Below are 21,925 nucleotides of genomic sequence, written 5' to 3' on the forward strand. Positions count from 1 at the left end.
TTATGTAAACACAGACTTTTATTTTGGATGCGATTAATCGCAATTAATTTTTGCACAGCCCTAAAATTTTTATATTAATTAATAATTCAATGAGTCACGTTTTTCAATATTTTATATTCTTCTACACTGGACAATAAAGTGATAATTATGTGTGTCTCCACAGATTTTCTGACATTATCTACATGGAGAGAGAAACTGCTGTAAAGTTTCTGCTGGATCTGTTTGTTTCAGCATCAGAGTTTGATGCAAATACAGAAGAAAATTACACTGAACTATTAACATCTGTGTGCAGTTACACATCTTTCCCCTATGAGAATAAATGTTATACCAGGACTCAGTGTGATTTACTGCTGGATCTGTGGTCACATGTGAAGGACTATGAGACTCAAACAGGCAGGAGTGTCCTTCCAGCATTACAGTCAGTTTATCAGTCAGCTCCTGCAGTCTGGAGAATAAAGCTCTCAGAGAGAAAGATCTCCATCCTCCTAGAAGTGCTGAAACTGCAGACAGAGAAGAAACCAGTAGAGCTGATAGACTGGACAGATGAAGAGAGTGAAGTGAGGGGATTCCTCCAGTGTCTGCCCTACATCTCACAGCTCAGGTGAGAGTCTCATGAGAAACACACCAATCATGATGGATTATTGTATTCAGTGCTCACAATAAAATTAACGAATTTAATGTACAGTGTGTGTTAGGAAGACAATATATGAACGTGAACCAGAATTTAAAACACTGTTGCATAAACTTCATAGACTAGTCTTACAAGTTAGTCATTTAATTATTTTACACAAGACTGATCATAACTGTTTTAAAGCAGTTACATAAAGAGGTATTGGTGTAATTTGAATCTGAAAAGTAAGTGTGATTCACCCTAACTAACTGCTTGTTGTTCAGTGTTGGGCAGGATCTAGATAGGCTAGTAATGCATTACAGTAATATTACTTCCTCTGGTAACTTTTTTTGTCACAATTGCTAATGATTTGAAATTCAGAAATCCAATCATCACTATCAATTTTCATAATCGTTGTTGTGTGTGTGTGTGTGTGTGTGTGTGTGTGTGCGCTCATGACATCATCAACGCAGCAAGTCTTTGTCTGAAGACTGAGAAGAACATTTGAAGAGTTCAGATGCAAAAGCCTCTAAATGCCACTTGAAATTTTCTTCTAAAATGATCATTTTTATCAAGCTTGTATATTTAAGTTCAGTAATTTCACTTAAATGGCAATGAAGATTACCTATTAATTGTCATTTAAGTGATATTACTGAACTTAAATATACAAGCTTGATAAAAATGGTCATTTTAGAAGAAAATTTCAAATGGCATTTAGAGGCTTTTGCATCTGAACTCTTCATTTATAAACCATATCATATAGCGGCTGAAATACAGACTTTATTTTATTTTTTCTATGTTGCTGCTTTATTAAATAACAGAAGGGGTTTAAAACAATCATGGCTCATCATCAGTTTGAGCCAGTTGTACTCTTCGTTTATTTGTAACTTTCATGGATTCACAGGCTGCAAAAATTATTCAATTACCAATTATTTGGAGGTGTAATGGAAGAGTAATGTAACTAGTGTAATTAATTACTGTTGTCCGGGAGTAATACGTAAAATAATAATATTATTTTTGTAAGGAGTAACTAGTAATGAGTAAATGATCCATGTTTTGAGTAACGAGCCCAACACTGTTCTCTCATGACACAGTTTTAACTAAGCGTCTCTGTTTATGATCTGGCCGCTGACAGTCGTGTTGTGAGTAAATCTGTTGTTTTTTTTTCTTCAGGGAAATCAATGTAATATGTTTTTTTGTTTATTAATATTTTTTGATTATTATTTATAAATTTGAGGGGATTTTATGACACAATGCAATTTTTATTAAAAAAAAAATATTATGAGCTATTTTTTCCATTCATTAATATGAATATATATATATATATAAATTTTCAGTAAATGCAAAAAGCATTTAAAAAAAATTATGTTTAATGTAAGAATAGTGTCACCTGGAGGCGTTAAAAAACAAAATGTGTGATGTCATGGTGTAACCAGCTCTCCCTATATAAATATATAGAGGCTTTTGGATTCTCTCCAATTTATGTTTTATAAACACATTGTGTGTGTGTGTGTGTGTGTGTGTGTGTGCGCGTGCGTGCGTGCGTGCGTGCGTGCGTGTGCGTGCGTGCGTGTGTGTGTGTGTGTGTGTGTGTGTGTGTGTGTGTGTGTGTGTGTGTGATATTACTGATTGACTATTCTAGATTAAGTGTTTACTGTCAAATCAGACAATCAACGGTGTAGAAACTGTGTGTCTGACGCAGGTTTATCTTCATATCAACTCAATATATGTGCCAATTACATGTTCTGGAAATTAAAGGTTTGAGGAAATGAATTCAGTTACTCAGACTTTTTTTTTTTTTTTTAAGATTCTGAAAAATAAAAGCAATATAGAAATTCTTTTATTTACTAAATATTTAATATAGGATTATATTTATAACACACCACTCTAAAACCAACCAGCCTCTACAACTGAAATATAAACTGAATGAATAGTTAAATCCCAATGTTCATATATATTTTTGTATTAATTAATAATTCAATGAGTCATGTTTTTCAATATTATATTCTCCTACACACAATAAAGTGATTATTATGTGTGTCTCCACAGATTTTCTGGCATTATCGACGGGAAGAGAGAAGCTGCTGTAAAGTTTCTGCTGAATCTGTTTGTTTCAGCATCAGAGTTTGATGCAAATACAGAAGAAAATTACACTGAACTATTAACATCTGTGTGCAGTTACACATCTTTCCCCTATGATGAGAATACTTGTTATACTCAGTGTGATTTCCTGCTGGATCTGTGGTCACATGTGAAGGACTATGAGACTCAAACAGGCAGGAGTGTCCTTCCAGCATTACAGTCAGTTTATCAGTCAGCTCCTGCAGTCTGGATCATAGATCTCTCAGAGAGAAAGATCTCCATCCTCCTAGAAGTGCTGAAACTGCAGACAGAGAAGAAACCAGTAGATCTGAGAGACTGGACAGATGAAGAGAGTGAAGTGAGGGGATTCCTCCAGTGTCTGCCCTACATCTCACAGCTCAGGTGAGAGTCTCATGAGGAACACACCAATCATGCTGGATTATTGGATTCAGTGCTCACAATAAAATTAATAAATTTAATGTACAGTGTATGTTAGGAAGACAATATATTATGAATGTGAACCAGAATTGAAAACACTGTTGCATAAACTTTATAGACTAGTCTTACAAATTAGTCATCTAATTATTTTACACAAGACTGATCATAACTGTTTTAAAGCAGTTACATAAAGAGGTATTGGTGTAATTTGAATCTGAAAAGTAAGTGTGATTCGCCCCAACTAACTGCTACACTCTAAAAAATGCTGGGTTGTTTCAACCTAAATGTGGGTCAAATATGGACAAACCCAGCCATTGGGTTAATTTTTTTAATTGCATTTTTAATCCAAAGTTGGGTTTGTCCATATTTGACCACAAATTGGGTTGAAACAACCCAGCCTTTTTTTAGAGTGTAGTTGTTCAGTCTTGTGCAGTGTTGGGCAGTAACTAGATAGGCTACTAGTAATGTGTTACAGTAATATTACTTCTGGTAAGTAGTAGTGTAACTTATAACATTTATTTATTTTTTGTCACAGTTTATGATTTGAAATTCCGAATCAAGACTAAGTCCTAAATCATATTTGACCAGCATATGACAGTGATGATAATGACGTGTCTTTTTATCATGAATCTTGAGGCAGTTTTTATACAGAGAATATATGGGTTTTATGACTGTCTTACAGTTATACAGTAGAAAAGGTGGGAAAGGATCATTGCATTTAAATATGTACTGGATGTAACAGTGGTGAGAGTTTCTTATGTATCTAAAATGTATTAAATAAAAAAAAAATGTATTGCACAAATTTTTAACATGACCTTTAAAGCTAAGTGTCGAATCTAGAGTTACCGCCAGATATTTAAATGTCTGTAATGATATTCAGCAGACAAGCACAGTGTAAGAACTGTCTGTCTGACGCAGTTGTACCTTCATAATAACTGATTCAGTGGCTTAAATAAATTTGAAAGAATGTCTCAAAGAAATGAATTACATAATTGGAATGTTTTTTTTTTTTTGTTTGTTTGTTTTTTTTATTTGTTAAGTGTCACCATTATTTTCAGTTTGTTTTGTTCCTGGACTTTTAGTTTGTAATCTTTCAGTTCCTGGTTTCCCTTTGTTTAGATTCTCACCACTAGTTAGTTTCTATGGTTACTGTCATTAGTTAGTTTAGTTCATCTGTTCACCTCATTATATTTTGTATATTAGTTCATGTCTGTTCCCTTTGAGTTTGTCCGGTCACCGTTATACTTATGTGTGTTACGCTACTGCCTGTTTGGATCAGTAAACTTGTTGTCCGGGAGTAATAAGTACAGTAATAATATTATTTTTGTAAGGAGTAACTAGTAATGAGTAAATGATCCATGTTTTGAGTAACGAGCCCAACACTGTTCTCTCATGACACAGTTTTAACTAAGCGTCTCTGTTTATGATCTGGCCGCTGACAGTCGTGTTGTGAGTAAATCTGTTGTTCAAATCCTTCTCTCACTCTTGTTCAGTCTCTGTAGAGATTGATTTTCTTCATGTATTTCTATTATATCAGCTTCATGCAGCTCACAGTCTGTTTATATATGCGGTTATAATACAGGTACAATGGTTTTTTGCATAGTCGAGCTAAAATCTTAATCTCTCTGTCTAAATATACATCTCACAATACATAATCAAATATTCACAGGATTTGATCCTCTTCATTTTGGGCTCACACTTGATCCCTTCATGGTAAAAAGTGGCCAAAGCCTTGAAATGTAATAATTTTTTGTTCAATATATTTTTTGAAAATACAGCCTTTTAATTTACAAAATATTGAATCTAGGATTATATTTTCACTTTTATTCAATATTTTATATTCTACACTGGACAATAAAGTGATAATTATGTGTGTCTCCACAGATTTTGGGAAATTATCTACAGGAAGAGAGAAACTGCTGTAAAGTTTCTGCTGAATCTGTTTGTTTCAGCTTCAGAGTTTGATGCAAATACAGAAGAAAATTACACTGAACTATTAACATCTGTGTGCAGTTACACATCTTTCCCCTGTGATGAGAATACTTGTTATACTCAGTGTGATTTCCTGCTGGATCTGTGGTCACATGTGAAGGACTATGAGACTCAAACAGGCAGGAGTGTCCTTCCAGCATTACAGTCAGTTTATCAGTCAGCTCCTGCAGTCTGGAGAATAAAGCTCTCAGAGAGAAAGATCTCCATCCTCCTAGAAGTGCTGAAACTGCAGACAGAGAAGAAACCAGTAGATCTGAGAGACTGGACAGATGAAGAGAGTGAAGTGAGGGGATTCCTCCAGTGTCTGCCCTACATCTCACAGCTCAGGTCTGTGTGAAACACTTTTAAAATACCATTTTAAATGCCTTTATATTTAATTAAAGATGTATGCTTTTTCAACCACAGATTGTAAACATAGTTCAGTATGTTTAAATATTACCATGACAGGATACTTTTATATATCTATATTTAATAATTTTCATTGATTAAATCCTCGTCCTGTAGGAATGCTGATCGGTTAATCCCATCACTATGTAAAGTGTTGGGGCCGAGAGTGAAGGCAGATCAGGTGACTCCTCTGCTCCGGGCTTTAGACTTCACTGTTACTCTGAGTGGGAAATTACCCAGCAGCTCCTGCAGATCTGTGGGGAGAGTTCTGGGCCGTTCGCCCTCCAAACTAAACCTGACTCTGAAGACACTCGCCATCTCTCTCAGAGGACTCAAACTGCTCTTCAGACACATCACACACCTGCACAAACTGAGGTTTCACATTCATCATCTGCAGTCACACTTTTAAATCATCCTGAAATACTGTTTGAATGTTTCTCATGATCTCTGATTTTGTCTTTGACAGTGTGGAAGACAAACTGATAGTGAAGATGTTCAGAGCGCTGAGATCATCGAATGGCCCTTTTCCACTGATAGAGGAGTTTTCACTGCTCACAAAAGACTCGAAGCGAAATCTCTCTCGTATCCTGAGCAGCTTGACGTCTCTCCTGAGACTGTTTTCTGTTCAGTGTTTGGATCTTACTGATTGTAAATCAGAGACTCTGTCTCTCACGGCTCTGTTGGGTCTCCAGGAACCTGTGACTATCAGGTCTGTGTGTGTTCAGCAAGGTCCATTTTCTGTGAGTAAATCTACCGGTTTAACAAACTGACAAGTCCAGTTGTGTGTGTGTGTTCAGGTTCTCTAAAGAGACTCTTCAGCGGCTGGTTTCTGTGGTGTATGAAGCACAGGATGATGAACTGACACACTCTTTCCTGAAGAAAGTGTCGATGGATTTGACTTCCTGCTCGCTGACCTGGGAAGTGATTCATTACCTACTGACACATCAAGCTCTGAATCTGAAGTTGGACTTGAGAAAGAGCAAAATCTCTTGTGAAAACATCCGAGAACTTCTGCCCTTGATAGAGAGAATCAAGTTGAAAAGGTAAAAATAATCCATCACGAATAGAGCCATGGTTTCCCTCCCTAATTTAATTTCATTTATATATATGCTTTTTTTTTTACATACCTCAAATGTGAGTTGTGAAACCACTGTGTGCTTTAAAAACATAAGTTGCTAAAAAGTTGCTTCTGGTTTTTCAGAGTCCCCTGGCTTATTTCTCAATCATTGAAGAAACTCGTAAATAAAATCAATAAATAAAAATAAGACTTTAATGTTTGTCGTAGAACAAAATCTTTTAAAGTAATGTTTGACCACAGACTTTATATTTACTCATGAATAGAAAACCACTATTCTAAATACATATTAGAAAGTTTGCAGGCTGTCCCGTGGCAAATTAGATTTCTGGGTCACTTTCTGGATAAACCATTGCATCTTTATTAAAGAACATGTATTTTTCTTCTCTGTATTCACTGAGTGAGTTTGATTCAAGTAGATTTTACTGAATGATCTTATTCTCCACAGGATGAGTCCCAGCTTTACTCTGTCCATCATTATGGAGATTTACGAGACTCGCTCTCCTCAGTATGTGTCCAGTCTGATGAGTTCAGCAGGAAATGACATCAACCTGAACGGCAGAGTGTTGGACTCTGTTCACTGCGCTGCCCTGCGCTTCACTCTCGAGAACTGCAACACTGTTAAACTCAGTCTGCTCTGGACCTCCATACCAGAGGGGGAGCTGGAGAGCTTTCTGCCTTTGCTCAGCAGAGTCACACGACTCAGGTCAGCTCATTTAACAGCACTGATACTATAATGCCTGTTGTTTTGCTCAAGAATCTCTCCGTTAACAGTGTGTGTGTGTGTGTGTGTGTGTGTGTGTGTGTAGTGTTGACAGGCTGCTGCTGCTAAAGCTGCTTTATGGCTGCAGTTCCTCTGATCTCCAGCAGGGGACAGCATCTGTTCTGCTCTCTGCTCTTCACAACACACTGGACTTCTCCTGCGGATCGGCTCTGGATTTAACAGACACAAAAAAGCAAGAACATTTGAAACTAACAAATAAAGACTGTAAATTAATCACATCTGTGCTTCAGAAAACTCAAAGTGTTGTGAAGTTGGTTTTACAGGACTGTAAGATCTCTGATACGGCCCTGAAACAACTTTGGCCAATCCTGCCTCGAGTCCAGCTGAGGTGAGAAATATCTGACTGATACCTCTCATTACTGATATCACACAGTCCAATTATTTATCTCCATATAAACTCCCTGTATATTATCATTGTGTTGTTCTTCCTCTCTTCAGTTGCAGTAAAGCTTTGCTGCTGCAGTTTCTGGCTTGTATCAGTAAAGATGGATCTCAGAGAGGCTCTTCGAGGAGGACTGAGGCTCTTTCACAGGCTTTAGGAGGAGAGATGGACCTCAGTCAGACTCAGATGGACCAGAGCGCTTGTGAACAGCTGGCGCTGTTTCTGGAATATTCTGAAGGGCTGAAAGAACTGGATCTCAGTCACTGCAAACTCACGGATCACTGCATGAAGCCGCTGATGCCGCATCTGCACAAAACTCAGACTCTGAAGTGAGTTACTGAGACACCACAGCAATAGACAAACACTAAACACATGTTCACTTCTGTTCATTTATTGTTTCTGTCTCATTTCTTCTCATAGTGTGAGTCACAATAATATAACAGACGAATCAGCAGAGAGAATCCACAGCGTCGTCTCCAGTCACAGCAATATCCAGACTGTGCGGTGAGTGTTTGTGATCTGGGTTTCATTTTTGAACCCACATTTTTCATTAATGAAACAGTAGTTTTAGTGATTTAACAAACAAAACATAATTCATTTGATTTTTACATTATAGAGTCATCTGTTTTCTGTAATCTGATTACATTTATTGTTCAATTACAAGTTAAAATAATGCAAGCAATGCTAGTTCTAGATCCACATTGTTGAAGGGCCACATGATAAGCATTTCTTGATGCATTTAAATATGATTGAATAAGCCTGTATTTTTGGTATATAAAAGTGCATATTTAAAATGAATTATCATATACATAAATGTCAGTGGTTCAGTTTAGAATGCATATTTTGCGCACAGCTTAGCCAAATATAATTTATTGAAATACTTAGATGAATACTTTAACTTTTTGAATCAGACTGACTTTTGAATCAGATGACTTTATAATATCATATTGTGGTGAATTTTGTGTTTTCAGGCTGTTCGGGAACAAAGTCAGTGACAGAAAGAAGTTCATCGGCGACAAGCGATTTGAAATATGGTGAAGATCCTGGACCGTAAACCTGATGATTCATTATTAAAGGGGTGGTTTACTGCTTTTTTTCTTTGCATGATTGTGTTTATGGGGTGCAATATAACATGTATTCATGGTTTTTCTTTTTTAAAAAGTCTTATTTTTCATTAACTTCACCTTTATTGTAAGCCGCACTCTCCTCTGTCCCCTGAACGAGCGGTTCACTTCCTGATTCTATGAAACCACTCCCTCAGAAACGGTCAGTGGGCTCAGATTGGTTCGTTTGGGCCGGTGTGTTGTGATTGGCCAAACTCTCGCTCACGTTGTCCGGAAGGTTAACGCCCATTACCTTTACGGGCGAAACGGGCATGCCAAAGGTGGATACCATAGACGGTGGATACAAATAATAATGATGTCGAGACTGCAGAGGCAGAATCAGACCGAGAAAGCCGCAATGAATCGAGTCAAGCAGAACCTCACCACACACTCTTACTAAACGTTTCTGAATGATTTGCTACATTTTTTAACCATATACACGTTTGTTTTACACAATAGCATCTGACTGGCAACAATAGCAACTGACTGGCTACTAATGTTAAACACAAACAGTGTTGGCAAGTTTACATTCTTGATCATATCGAAAATAACGTCATAAAGTATATATACATGAAAAATACGTTTACAACATTAGTACTTATACAAAATTCAGGTCCATAATGTTTGTACGCGTTTGTCATAGACACAAAATACTAGCATAACTAGTAGCCTCTAGTGGCTATAAAGCCAGCGCTGGCATTTGAAAAAAAAAACAAACACAAGGCTACGTCTGGAATTATACATGCAAATACATTTAAAATGATGAAGTCTTTGCATACTTACAGGTTGTGGCCCAACAACTGCTGCCTCTGCTTTTAAAGTTGGATCTGCTTCATGTTTTAGTTGTTGAATCCGGTGTTGAATTCGTGGAGATTCTGGAAGCTGTCTTCCGTAAAATGCGCAGCACAGAGAGCTAGATTACGATCATCATTTTCAGGAACATAATCAAACATAAATTGTATCTATTGTTGAGGAACTACAGCATCCGTGGGAAGCTCGAACACAGGAGACCTGTCAGCTGGGTGAACACAACATACTCGACGTGCCACGGAAATATGCGCATGCCTTTTCCTGCATATTCAGGAGGGAGGGGTTGATGTAAATGTGTGGGTTAGTGACGTACCATAACCCAGCTGTAGTCCCAATCGAGTCGTTTTTGTAGGCAATTATACTTCCTGATTTTTAAAAGACGATATCTCTTCTTACACTGAACTTTCAGCGCTGCAACTTTGCAGATACTGTTCATGCACCAACAGCAACATTACACACTATTTAAAGTCAAAAAAGTGAAATCGCAGTCAACCCCCCCTTTAAGATGTTTTGTAAATGACTCAATTCATGATAAAACAAAGTGACAATCACTTTAGTATGAAAGATCTGTGTCAGTTTATTTTTATTTTTATATCTTTAATGTAGTCTGATTCATTTAAACCAGAATGATTAAATTGAAATGTTAGCAATTGCAACGTTGTGGTAATAATGGCCTATATATTGCCTTAATATACATATAAGAGTAATAGTTATTTCTTATGAATGTACATTTCTATGTGTTGATCTGTCTTAACTGGCTTCCAGTCGCTGCTCATCACGTTGAAGAGACTGACTGTGTCTCTGAGTTCAAATCTGTACTTTATCATTTGAATTCCACATTTATAAGTCACTTTGTATAAACGACTGCTATGTAAATAAATGTAAATGTGATGTTAATGAACTCTTGTTTGAGCACAATTACGTGGGCCCTTAGAATCGCCCTAACTAACTAGTGGTTAGTACACTACACTTTTAGTTGTGTCTTTGCCAGTGCTCAGAAAAGGAAAAGGGTTAATAGGTGTTGGTGAGTAGGTTTTCTCATCAGGGGGGTTTTCTCATCCTTCCCTATATTATATCTTACACAACCTTTTTGTCTCGCACCGCTGTCTGCCTAGTGACACTTAAAGTTCCCTTTTCAGGGAAATCAAGGTATTTAATTAATTCTTCTGATCCTCCAGACCCTCGGGGTCTCCCCACTAGCACTGTGGATTATGTAAAGTATAAACTTACAAGACTAGTATCCCCGCTCTAGTCACCACAGTGTTCCCTTGACCATCATGAGTCAATCCCTCTTAGGTAACCGTTATAATTTAGGCTTTGTCTCTCACCAGTCGCATCTTATGCCACTTCAGTTCTTTTGATGATTCCAGTGGTGTCCCTCCCGGACCCTTGTGGTCGGCCGCTCTCTCTCAAGTTTACGAGGTAGAGCTGGAACTGCTCAGTCCAGGTAGCCAAACACTGTCCGCTCTCGGGTCCAAGAGGCACATCCAAGGAATCCTGCCGACAACACCAAATTGTGGTGGCAAACAATTTTCTATTACTGAATAATAGACAAACATGTATCAAATGTCAAAGAAGACTATTTATTCCCTTGCAGGGAAAGGGCAGCAATCATACAGTCATACAAGTGGCTGCGGAGTGTGACAACGAGAGGAGGGCATCCTCCCTTTTTTATGGTCACGGTTATTTCTCTAGGCTAACTTAAATGAAGATATCTCATAACTAACACATTGGTAGACTTGTTTATCATATGCTACCCTTGAGTGCAGGCCCTCTGTCCCGGTCATACATTTATCATGCATTTCTTATTGTTCAGCCATGTATACAAAGGTCACACATAAATACGTTCATAAGGGTTAATAACAGTTCTTTTCTCTATCAATGAAGCAGAGAAGCATGGGACTCCACACAATTATCGTGCATTTTGTTACCTTAATCTAATTACCATCATGTTTCTAAGATTCTTTGAAAATAAGAGAATGCATACATATAGAACATATTACATTTCTTCTACAGCTTGTTCCTTTTAACAGACTGTAGTGTATGGAGGGGAAATTACCTTAACGTGGAACTTTGTGAGTTGTGTTCATAGGATCTTGTAGTTCAGCGTTTCTCCTCTTTGTCGCCATCTCTGTTCGAAATCTGCAATTGAATTCGTAGACTTCCCGGCGCTGTTTCGCTTTTCCGTGGCGGGGAATTTAAAAGCGAAGTGTCATCTGTCAACCCGTTTTATGACCGGAGAGATATTTGTTTCGTTTTGTTAGTGTCTAAACTACCTGCAGACAGACTTTAACTCAGGTGAGTGCACATTATTATTCAAATATTTTATCATTTAAATTGCATGTATATTGTCATGTAATCGTATTGTTATCGTGTTGAATGGATTGTGACGATAAGAAACAGCTATTTTATAAGAGTATCTTTGTTTGTAAAGGTGAATGTTTCATCATGATCTCTAACTATGTTTAAAATAAGTTAACAATGCATAAAGATGTAATGTGCAGTAGTATGGAGGACCAAACCTGCAGTTAAAAATGAATGAATAAATAAATAAATAAATAAAATTAAATGTGATAATAGGAAAATACATAAAGGAATAAAGGACTTGATAAAATAATTATGATATCATTTTAATCAAATATATTTTTGTATAATTTCCCCCAAATATATCATTTTTTGCTTTTATATTTTAATGTTTTTGTATTCGTTTTAATTGTATTTATTTATTATTTTATTTCTTTGTTCAGTTTATTCTTATATTTATTTATGCATTCATTTAATTGTATATTTATTTATTACAATTTGTTTTTATTTCCAGATATATTTGTTTTAACCTTTATTTATTTAATTTTCTTTCTTTAGTTTTTTATCTATTCTTACATTATTTCATTTATTGATGTGCATGATAATTAGGTTGGTTGGTCTTGCTTACCAAATATAAATATTAACTAACACATAAATAAAAGCAGAAAGGGAAGGGAAAAAATACAAAAAATATTTTGATTAAGAATAAATCATATTTATTTTATCAAGTCATTTATTGCTTTATTTATTTTCCTATTATCAAATGTATCTTTTTTTTACTTATTAACTTTTAATTTCTGCAGGTTTGGTCCTCCTATATTGTAATTAATATCACACACATTACATTTAAATTATGAACAAATAGATATGTGTGCAATTTAATGGTACAATTTAACATTTTTAATTAGTTAAACTTGTTAACTTTTTATATAAAGGCATACATTTCTGCATATATATTTTTATATATTATTTTATTTATTTATTTTATAGTAATGGAGGAGGATGAAGAACTGCTGAGTTTTTCTCCAACAAAATATCTCAGCTGAGTAATAAATCAATTATCTTGTCATGTGTGTTATATACCCATGTCAAATTCTTATAAAATTGGAATAAAAATTGAACATTTTGAGAAACCATTCAAATTATAATGCATAATTTTTATGCTCATCTGCAGCCACAGGATCCACAGTCTTATCTACTGTACAACAGGTTACTTTACACATCAGTTTTGGAGGCTTATTCAATTACATACAGACTTATCCTCCATGTTCTTTTGTTCTAACTACTGTTAAGGTTTGAATATACCAGTGGTGAGGGTGGGTGTACTTCATGAATTGTATGCTAAACTGTTATTTGTTGTGAAAAAAATGACTATTTACTTACAAGCATTTGAACATTATCAGAATTTGCATTACTAGAATAAATAACAGAATAAATAGAATAAAAGAATAAATAATGATTAGTCATTTAATGTAGTCAAGACAATCAAATACATATGCACATTCAGTTTTTAATTTCCTCCCTGTGCTTTTCCTTGCAGCTCTGCCGCAGCCTCCAAAAACATCGGCTCCTGTGTGTAGGCCTTCATCACAGGGTGAAGGCTTTGCACCATCTCACGCAACACAATCAGCATCTAAACCTGCACCAATGCTGTCTGCACTCACTGAAACCCCTGTTCCCAGCTACTTGAACAAAAAAGTAAAGACGTGCATTACACACGTGTATTAAATGTGTTATTCGCGCACATACAATATTATACATATTAATGCACTTTTAATATATATATATATATATATATATATAGATGTTCATTAAAATTACAAAAGTATTGTATTTTATTGCATTGCATTGTATTTTTTTAAGTTCATTTATTGACTAGCAATATTTAATCTTGCTCAGATTTGAAAAAAAAAACAACTAAATATTATATTGTTACTATTAAACACTGTACATAATTATTTTTTTCATTTTCTCCACAACCATATTATTATTGCTGTTATTTAATCTATAATTTTAAATTGTTAAATTTATTTCCATTGTCCATTAAAATCAAACAGTTTAGTCCTTGTTTGCATTGCAATTTAGTGTGTTTTTAGAGTTAATTTTATTGACTTGCATTATTTTATCTTGGTCAGATGTGTAAACACTATTAATAACTGTTAATTAAACACTGTACATAATTATTTTTTATTTTTTTAATCTGTTTTTCCCCAGCTTTATGTTATTATTATTGTTGTTGTTATTATTAATATTATTGTTGTTTAATCTATAAGTATTTAATACATTACCTTTTACAGTTTCACATAATAATATGTATATTATTGTATTATAAATAAAGTGATAAACTTACTATTTGGTGTTTACTGGTTATATTTCATATATATATTGGATTTCTGTGCATAGTTAAAGAAATATAATGTGAAAATCTCTAAAAAAATATATATATAAAGGTCTAAAACATTATCAAAATGTTCTTTACAATTATTCACATTCAAATATTTTCTATATTAAAAGAGAACTATACCCTATTATAATTCAAATGTTTATTGAGATAATTGGACATTTCGTACATCCTACACAAGAACAAATCTTATAAGTTTTTATTATATTTTCAGCACAAATTTAGTTAAAAAAATTATTACAAATTCATGTCAAGGACGATTTACATATAATAATCTAGATACACTGTATGCTATTTGTGGTCGAGACGGGACTCGAACCTATGATTTTGTGTATTTTTTCTGGCCCGCCTTCCTGAAATATCCTGCGTTCCTATTGGCTAGCAGCGCTCTACACCTACGTGCGACTGGCCTCTTCTTGTCATATATTCGTGTATTTAACGTTACTGTTGAAAATACAACTTATGTCACGCTGAGTACTTTAAATAAGTAGCTACTCCTCAGCGACTCTAGGGGTCGCTGTTTGACAAAAAAGGAATTCCCCCTGCACTGTAAAAAAATATGCTCATGATTTGTAATCACAACATTATGTATTTTGTCAAATCAACTTAAAATAATTTATGTTGTTCAGATAACATAATATTTTAAGTTTCTGATGATTAAATCAATCACCTTCATTGTCTTCAACTCAATTTTTCCATTTCAATGAACTTAATTTTTTAAGGCAGCCAAGTTACTTCATTTTTTAAGTTAAACCAACAATATTTTTTGTGTCCCTTTATCACCCTGACATTTATTTTTAGTTAAGCCTATATTTCCTCATTATTAATTCTATTTTAGCTTCATTTTTTACATTTTTTTTTTGCCGATTACTAAATATTATGAACTTTGTTTTTCTTGTCCAATAAAAGATCACCAAATAAAAAACACTTAATTTTTTTCCAGAACACTTGTATCCAAAAAGGTTTGACCAGACTACATTGCCAAATACAATCTAGAAAAAGGTACTTGTTTCCAGCTAACGTGTTACATAGTTTACAATAGTACATTCATTTGGCCTTTACTGCGATAAGATCCATGTTTTTAGTGGTGAGAATTTTCATGTGATTATACATAGATCTGACAAGTGGAGACAGCCACGTTTCAGACAAGTGGAATAGTGGAGCCACTATTCAACATTTAAATAACTCTGAATCTGTTCAGTAAAGCTAAAAAAATGCATATAATCCATTTAAAACTAATAGATCATACATTTTCTGCAAATCACATAATGTTAAGGCAAAAATGTCTAAATCAAAGAAGCCAGTACAGTACATTATAGAAACAAATAGAACAAAACATTGTTCAAATGAAAATAGGCTAGCTGCTAGATTGTATTGTTCACTGTTAATGTGTGGATATGTGGGGTAAAATATTCAGAGGCTGTTCGAGAAAGTCAGTAGCCTATGTATAAGTATATGTTAAAAAAATAAGGACAATAACTTATACTAAAAAATATGTGTACTGTATACAGGTAAACTCAAACTAAATATGAATAAATTGTGAAATATTTAAACTATTGAATTAATGTCTGAAATATTGTAATACACAATAATTATTTTCCGATTATTGTTTTCATTAAATAAATATAAGACTTCTTTCAATAAAATAATTAAAAACAACAACAACAACAACAACAACAAAAAAACTTAATTTGTGCATTTTGGGAGAGTGTATCGTGTCATTATTAATTACTTATTTATTATATAAATTACACCATGATCCAATGTGATATAAAATACCACATTTAGTCTATGTGATATTCACTTACTAGTAGTCGAAAAAACAGACATTTCTCCTTTAAGACAAAACGAAAGTAAAAGTGCCACACAGGCAAGCTGCGTGTGCCTTCCTTGACGCACCTTCAAATTTAACATTTATTTTTGTACTCTGTCGTCTATTTTTTGTCTAATCACATCCATTACGTGTCTAATACAATCATCTTACCAAGGATTGGTTTGTATTGGATTGTTTTTCGATTTAGGCTATTCAACTTTTTTCGACGAAACAGCTCGGAATCGCCCACAACAATGATTACCATCGCTGATTTACTCACGTAATTCTATAGGAGCTAAATAGATTAAGCATGGTAAGTGTGCTTGCCTTTGACTTTTTATTCTCTTATTTATTGTTACCTAAGGCAATTATACTAGTTATGAAAAAGTAAAGTGTGATGATTATTTTTAGGCCTTGTGTAACGTGACTTCGTCATTAGAAACTCGATATGCTTCGACACTTCCCCCAAATCCATTCTTTTTGGAGTTTTCAGAGAGCAATATGTTTTTAGATAAAAATTGTCTGGATACAATTTTATTTGCAATCTTTTCTTTCAATTGTGCTTAGGCAAAATGAATTGTACTTGACATCCTAGTAGGCCCAATGTAGGCCTACGTCCTTGTTTACAAATAGGCCTAACCATTTACAAACCCAGTTTTGCAGTTTAAGTTTTGCCTTTCAGTAGGCTGTACTCTGTAGTAAAAACTACGACGTATGAACTGGATTGCTAAATAAATATATACGATAGAAGTTTTTTTAAAATTGATTGTTTGTCTAAAATTCCATTGTTTGGTAAACTGTAAACTACCTATTTTTTGTAACTTAAAGGACAAGTTTGGTATTTTACACTTAAAGCCCAGTTTTAGGATTGTTTCTGATGAAATAGAACGGTTAAGATACAAATTTGGACACATGCTGCTGGGCCCAAGAATTTTCTGTTTCTGTGGGGTTCATTTCACCCCCATTAAACTTTAGTTTACAAAGACGTGAAACTCACCGAGTGGTCTGGGTTGTTCACTGATATGCTCACACAAAAATGGCTGCAAAAAATGCTTACCAACAGTTTGAATCGTAACGTTTTTGTCCCATAATACTCTGGCCTTGTCTAAGCATTATTGTCTTAAAGACTGAGTTTTAAAGCTACACTACGTAGGCTCTCTGGCAGTTGCACATTGTTTTGGTAATTATGTGTGTTGGACTTTAGCGCTACAAATTCTGTTGATCATGTATTTAAAGTTTAAGGTGTTGCAGTGGTTGATGATCATCTTATCATCAGAGTGAACTATTACATTCATCCCTCCCTCTCCAAAGAAAAAATGAAAAGGATGAATATGCTCACACCTTCCACCTACAGTAGCCAGTAACCATGTTTTTAATTCACATGTTGAAAAATGTGTGAAATATATCCTAAAATCTCTAATATATAAATAATTATTATAGAATACAGGAGGTAAGGCAAAAACACAGTTTGGAATTGTTGTTCTAACAAAACAAAATGTACATGACGTAGGCTATAGCTTTAAAGGTTCTATATGTAACTTTTTTTTATAAAATGAATCCTGTTTTATTGCCTGTGTTTGAAGAGGTTGTAATCACACATTGCAATGATCCATTTTTTGGGTTTTGCTATTACCTCTGAAGGCCAATATTCATATTTATATGTGAGGTCTCCGGGTCGGATTTTCTGCGAAATCCATCAAATGTGATGTGCATGCGCACTACCGAGCCTCTCTATCCAGTCAACCATGTCTCTGTCCAGTCTCTATACAATCAACCATGCGACCGACGGCACTTCAGCTGACGACATGGAGTCTGATAACAGCCCAAACTGTCCTGACTCCAGCACAACACAGACTCCAACACAAACTCCACATAAATATAAAAAACAAAAAAGTTTTATCTGCCCAAGCTCGTCAAGCAAAACGTGAATCTGATCGACTCCGGACGAAAACGCGGATCAACATAGTAAACTCTAGTGAAATAGCAAGGTAAACTACATGAAACATGACATGAACACAAAAGAATGTTCCAGGATAACAAAAAGTCGGTGCTTTAGGATGTAACTTATTTTATTTACTAGCTCTACTGACTAACGTCACTCATCCCACTACTATCATATTGTTTATAATACACATTTCCAGACACGTTCAGTACAGTAATGTTACTTCCTACGATCTTACTGATACACTGAAACTGTTCAGTTTAGTTCACTAACCGTTTTCGTTATCATATTATACATTCACCGATGTTGACATTGCTGATTGTGAAAGATACACGAAAATAGTTAGTGAAATGGCTTATAACATCGCATGTCGGCTAAATGCAGTTTATTGTAACATTATCATGGTACGAGCACAGAGCATTAGTTGAACGTCAAGCTGATAAAAGTAGGCTATTATTGTACCTGCAGTGGGAGTTTACATTAGTTTCCAGCATGTTGTGTGATTATTTCGCCGTTGCGTTGAAAGTCTCCGTGTGGCCGTTAGTGACTGCTCGCTCTTGAGATCTAGCACGAGCACGAGCGCTCTTGTTGCATTTTAAAACATCACCGCTAGAGGCCGCTAAAAATCGCATACAGCACCTTTAAATGCCAAAAAAATGCTAGTTTATGAATAGATGCTTTTTTTTTTAGTGTATGTAGACGATTTGTAGAACCTTCAATTACAATAATATGTATGTTTGCAATTTGCTTTTATCGGACTATTACATATTATTAGAACATATTATTAATTCAACTTTTACAAGACACTTTTGTCTCCATGTACGACAGGGTGAGACCAGATGAAGCAGCATCTCCAGCACCCTCACACCTTTCTATGGAAGTCATCAGTCAATGGATCGGCCAGTTGTCTTCAGAAATGCAGGAGAAAGTTATATTGGAGAGAAGTATGAGAATTTACTTTGTCAGGAGGTTTAAAATAGTGTGCTTAATGTATAATTAAGAAAACTTTAATATCTACAATACTGCTTGTTTGGCATTGGGTATATTGTGCATTGTTAATCTGGTTTTATGTCACCTTCTGCTTTCTAGGCAGTTAGAATCTTTAATAATTAATAACAATCTCTCATTATTCTCATTATTATTACAGCTAAAACAAACTTTGCTGCAATAGTTTCCTGTTATCATTGTAAAGGTGTTTTGAATCAATCTGTAGTGTAAAAAAGCACTGTATAAATAAAGGTGACTTGACTTGTCTTCTCCGTGTACCAAGGGCGAGACCAGATGAAGCCGCATCTCCAGCACTCTCACACCTGTCTGTAAAGAGTGATCAGTCAATGGATAGACCCATTGTGTTCAGAAATGGAGCGCAAAGTTATATGGGAGAAAAGCATGAGGACCACATGTCCCACAGGGCGAGACCAGCCGAAGCCGCATCTCCAGCACTCTCACACCTGTCTGTAAAGAGTGATCAGTCAATGGATAGACCCATTGTGTTCAAAAATGGAGCGCAAAGTTATGTGGGAGAGAAGTATGAGGACCAGATGTACCACAGGGCGAGACCAGCCGAAGCCGCATCTCCAGCACTCTCACACCTGTCTGTAAAGAGTCATCAGTCAATGGATAGACCCATTGTGTTCAAAAATGGAGCGCAAAGTTATATAGGAGATAAGTATGAGGACCACATGTCCCACAGGGCGAGACCAGCCGAAGCAGCATCTCCAGCACTCTCACACCTGTCTGTAAAGAGTGATCAGTCAATGGATAGACCCATTGTGTTCAGAAATGCAACAGAAAGTTACATTGGGTATGAAAAGTATGATTATTTATATGTTTAAATGGTGTGTTTTTTGCATAATGATGACAACAAACAAACAATTTATTAGACATAAAACTATCTTTTTCTTGAATATGTTGTATGTCTCTTTTAAATTATTAAACTTGAATTTTCTGTGTCATCCTGACAGTCAAAGACCAGATGAAGCAGCATCTCCGGTAACTTCATACTTCTCTTTAAAAAGCAACCAATCAATGGATCGACCGATCGTATTCAAAAACAGAACTCAGACTTATCACACTGAACGGTATGCAAATTTGCATTATTTTATCTGATATGCATGTAATTGTAGTGTGGTTGCAATATAAAAATTCAGTAGTCACTACCAATACCAGTAAAATGTAATGATTCTCTACTAATTTTAATCAAATGGTGTGATCAGCTCCAACTGAACCTGCCTAGAAGTTTCTATTAATCTTTTACACCTTGATTACCTGGATCAGCTGAGTGTGTTTTTTGGGGGGTTGGAGCTAAACTCAGGGGAGTGGCCCTCCATAAACTAAGGCTATCTTTGAAATTGCTTTTTATACCCTCATTCACTATTCCCTAAATTAGTCCACTTGAAGGAGTCAATGAAAACGAGTGAGTGAATTACAACACTGAGTGCGCAGGAAGGTAACTCCTGGCAGCTCCAGTAGTAAGATGAAAATTGTAATATTTTATATAATTCTGTCATGGAAACTAGCATGCATTAGCCTTAATTAAACAATTTAATAATCAAGTAAAAATTTATCAGTGGTTTTGAAAATGTATGGATGGATGATTGAGCTGTGGGCGCCACTATGGTTTTGGACACCACTACAAATGACTGTCCCAAAAAGTACTGACTTTAGTACCAAACCGGTACTGAAATTTAAAAAATGTGACGCTTTGAGTGCTGTTGAGTGGAATCATAAACACCTACTTGCCCTTTGTACTCACACGTGTAATTACGCTCATCAGATATGTCTGTAACCACTGTTTGAAACAACTGATATAGCAGAATCAAAAAAATATTCATATAAAAATTAAATTTGGTTGTCAACTCCCTAAACTTTGCTGTGTATCTGCAACATGACATCATGACTTTTGCGTAAACATACACGCCACTTTCAAGTGAAGTGGCGTGTTATCTATGCGCATTTTGAGCTATTCGCATGTATCCACGTGTATGCCTAACGTCCGAGTGATTCCGCATGTATGTACATGCTGTTAAATGTACGAGCGAAACGAAGCAAAATGTAGATCTACATCTGGGGAGTGATATTTTTTTCCTAGTATGGTAGGGGAAGACTCATAAATGCGATTAACCCCAGTGACGGGTTTAGGGACGGGGTTGGGGTTGGTCAATTATGATCAATATTTACCGCATTGAGTTTAACTGTTTTAAGGGGAACATAGGAATTAAGTTGTGCAGGCTATGGCTTTTTAATAGACAGATTAGCATCATGCTACTTCGCTATGATGACTAAGTTACTTTTCCATTGATTGCACTTAAGCAAACGTCACCAAACCAACCCCACGTCAATCGGATCGTACACCTCCAGTGATTTCCAGGCTTGGAATTGCTCACATGTGTAAAAACTCCTCAACAATACCAGATAATGATACACATGAAAATACTGTATCTGAGGCAAAGTTGCATAATCAGTGCTCAGTTCTTCCTTCGTTACTGCATACGGATCCACACCGCTGTTAAATGTACGAGCGAAACGAAGCAAAATGTAGATCTAAATCTGGGGAGTAATATTTTTTTCCTAGTATGGTAGGGGAAGACTCATGAATGCCATTAACCCCAGTGACGGGTTTAGGGACGGGGTTGGGGTTGGTCAATTATGATCAATATTTACCGCATTGAGACTTCTTCCTAACCTCTGAAATTCACTCTGGCAGGCTAGATAACAGCTTCTGGGCCAAATCCTGACTGTTGGTGATCCATTCTTGCCTTATCAGTGCTCAGAATTGATCACATATATGATATGACATATA

The 21,925-nt window shown here is 35.5% G+C and overlaps 2 protein-coding genes across 2 annotated transcripts in view; both read left to right on the plus strand.

Moving 5' to 3' along the window:
• LOC120478939 (uncharacterized) overlaps positions 1 to 10,564 on the plus strand; it is an 85,630-nt gene extending 75,066 nt beyond the window's left edge. Inside the window, exons 24-33 of the mRNA XM_089121009.1 lie at positions 2,660 to 3,094; positions 5,015 to 5,449; positions 5,627 to 5,884; positions 5,976 to 6,218; positions 6,307 to 6,552; positions 7,033 to 7,290; positions 7,394 to 7,696; positions 7,807 to 8,079; positions 8,171 to 8,254; positions 8,722 to 10,564. Coding sequence (XP_088977135.1) covers positions 2,660 to 3,094; positions 5,015 to 5,449; positions 5,627 to 5,884; positions 5,976 to 6,218; positions 6,307 to 6,552; positions 7,033 to 7,290; positions 7,394 to 7,696; positions 7,807 to 8,079; positions 8,171 to 8,254; positions 8,722 to 8,788 — 2,602 coding nt within the window. The 3' untranslated portion in view covers positions 8,789 to 10,564. The remainder of the gene's footprint in view (positions 1 to 2,659; positions 3,095 to 5,014; positions 5,450 to 5,626; positions 5,885 to 5,975; positions 6,219 to 6,306; positions 6,553 to 7,032; positions 7,291 to 7,393; positions 7,697 to 7,806; positions 8,080 to 8,170; positions 8,255 to 8,721) is intronic.
• A 5,653-nt stretch (positions 10,565 to 16,217) lies between these two features.
• Positions 16,218 to 21,925, plus strand: part of LOC120478946 (uncharacterized) — a 150,968-nt gene continuing 145,260 nt past the window's right edge. Inside the window, exons 1-4 of the mRNA XM_089120794.1 lie at positions 16,218 to 16,494; positions 18,952 to 19,067; positions 19,394 to 19,927; positions 20,088 to 20,204. Of these exons, the coding sequence (XP_088976920.1) occupies positions 19,015 to 19,067; positions 19,394 to 19,927; positions 20,088 to 20,204 (704 nt within the window). The 5' untranslated portion in view covers positions 16,218 to 16,494; positions 18,952 to 19,014. The remainder of the gene's footprint in view (positions 16,495 to 18,951; positions 19,068 to 19,393; positions 19,928 to 20,087; positions 20,205 to 21,925) is intronic.

This window comes from Pimephales promelas, chromosome 16 (genome assembly GCF_988280905.1).
Source record: "Pimephales promelas chromosome 16, fPimPro1.hap1.1, whole genome shotgun sequence".
Classification (NCBI taxonomy): domain Eukaryota; kingdom Metazoa; phylum Chordata; class Actinopteri; order Cypriniformes; family Leuciscidae; genus Pimephales; species Pimephales promelas.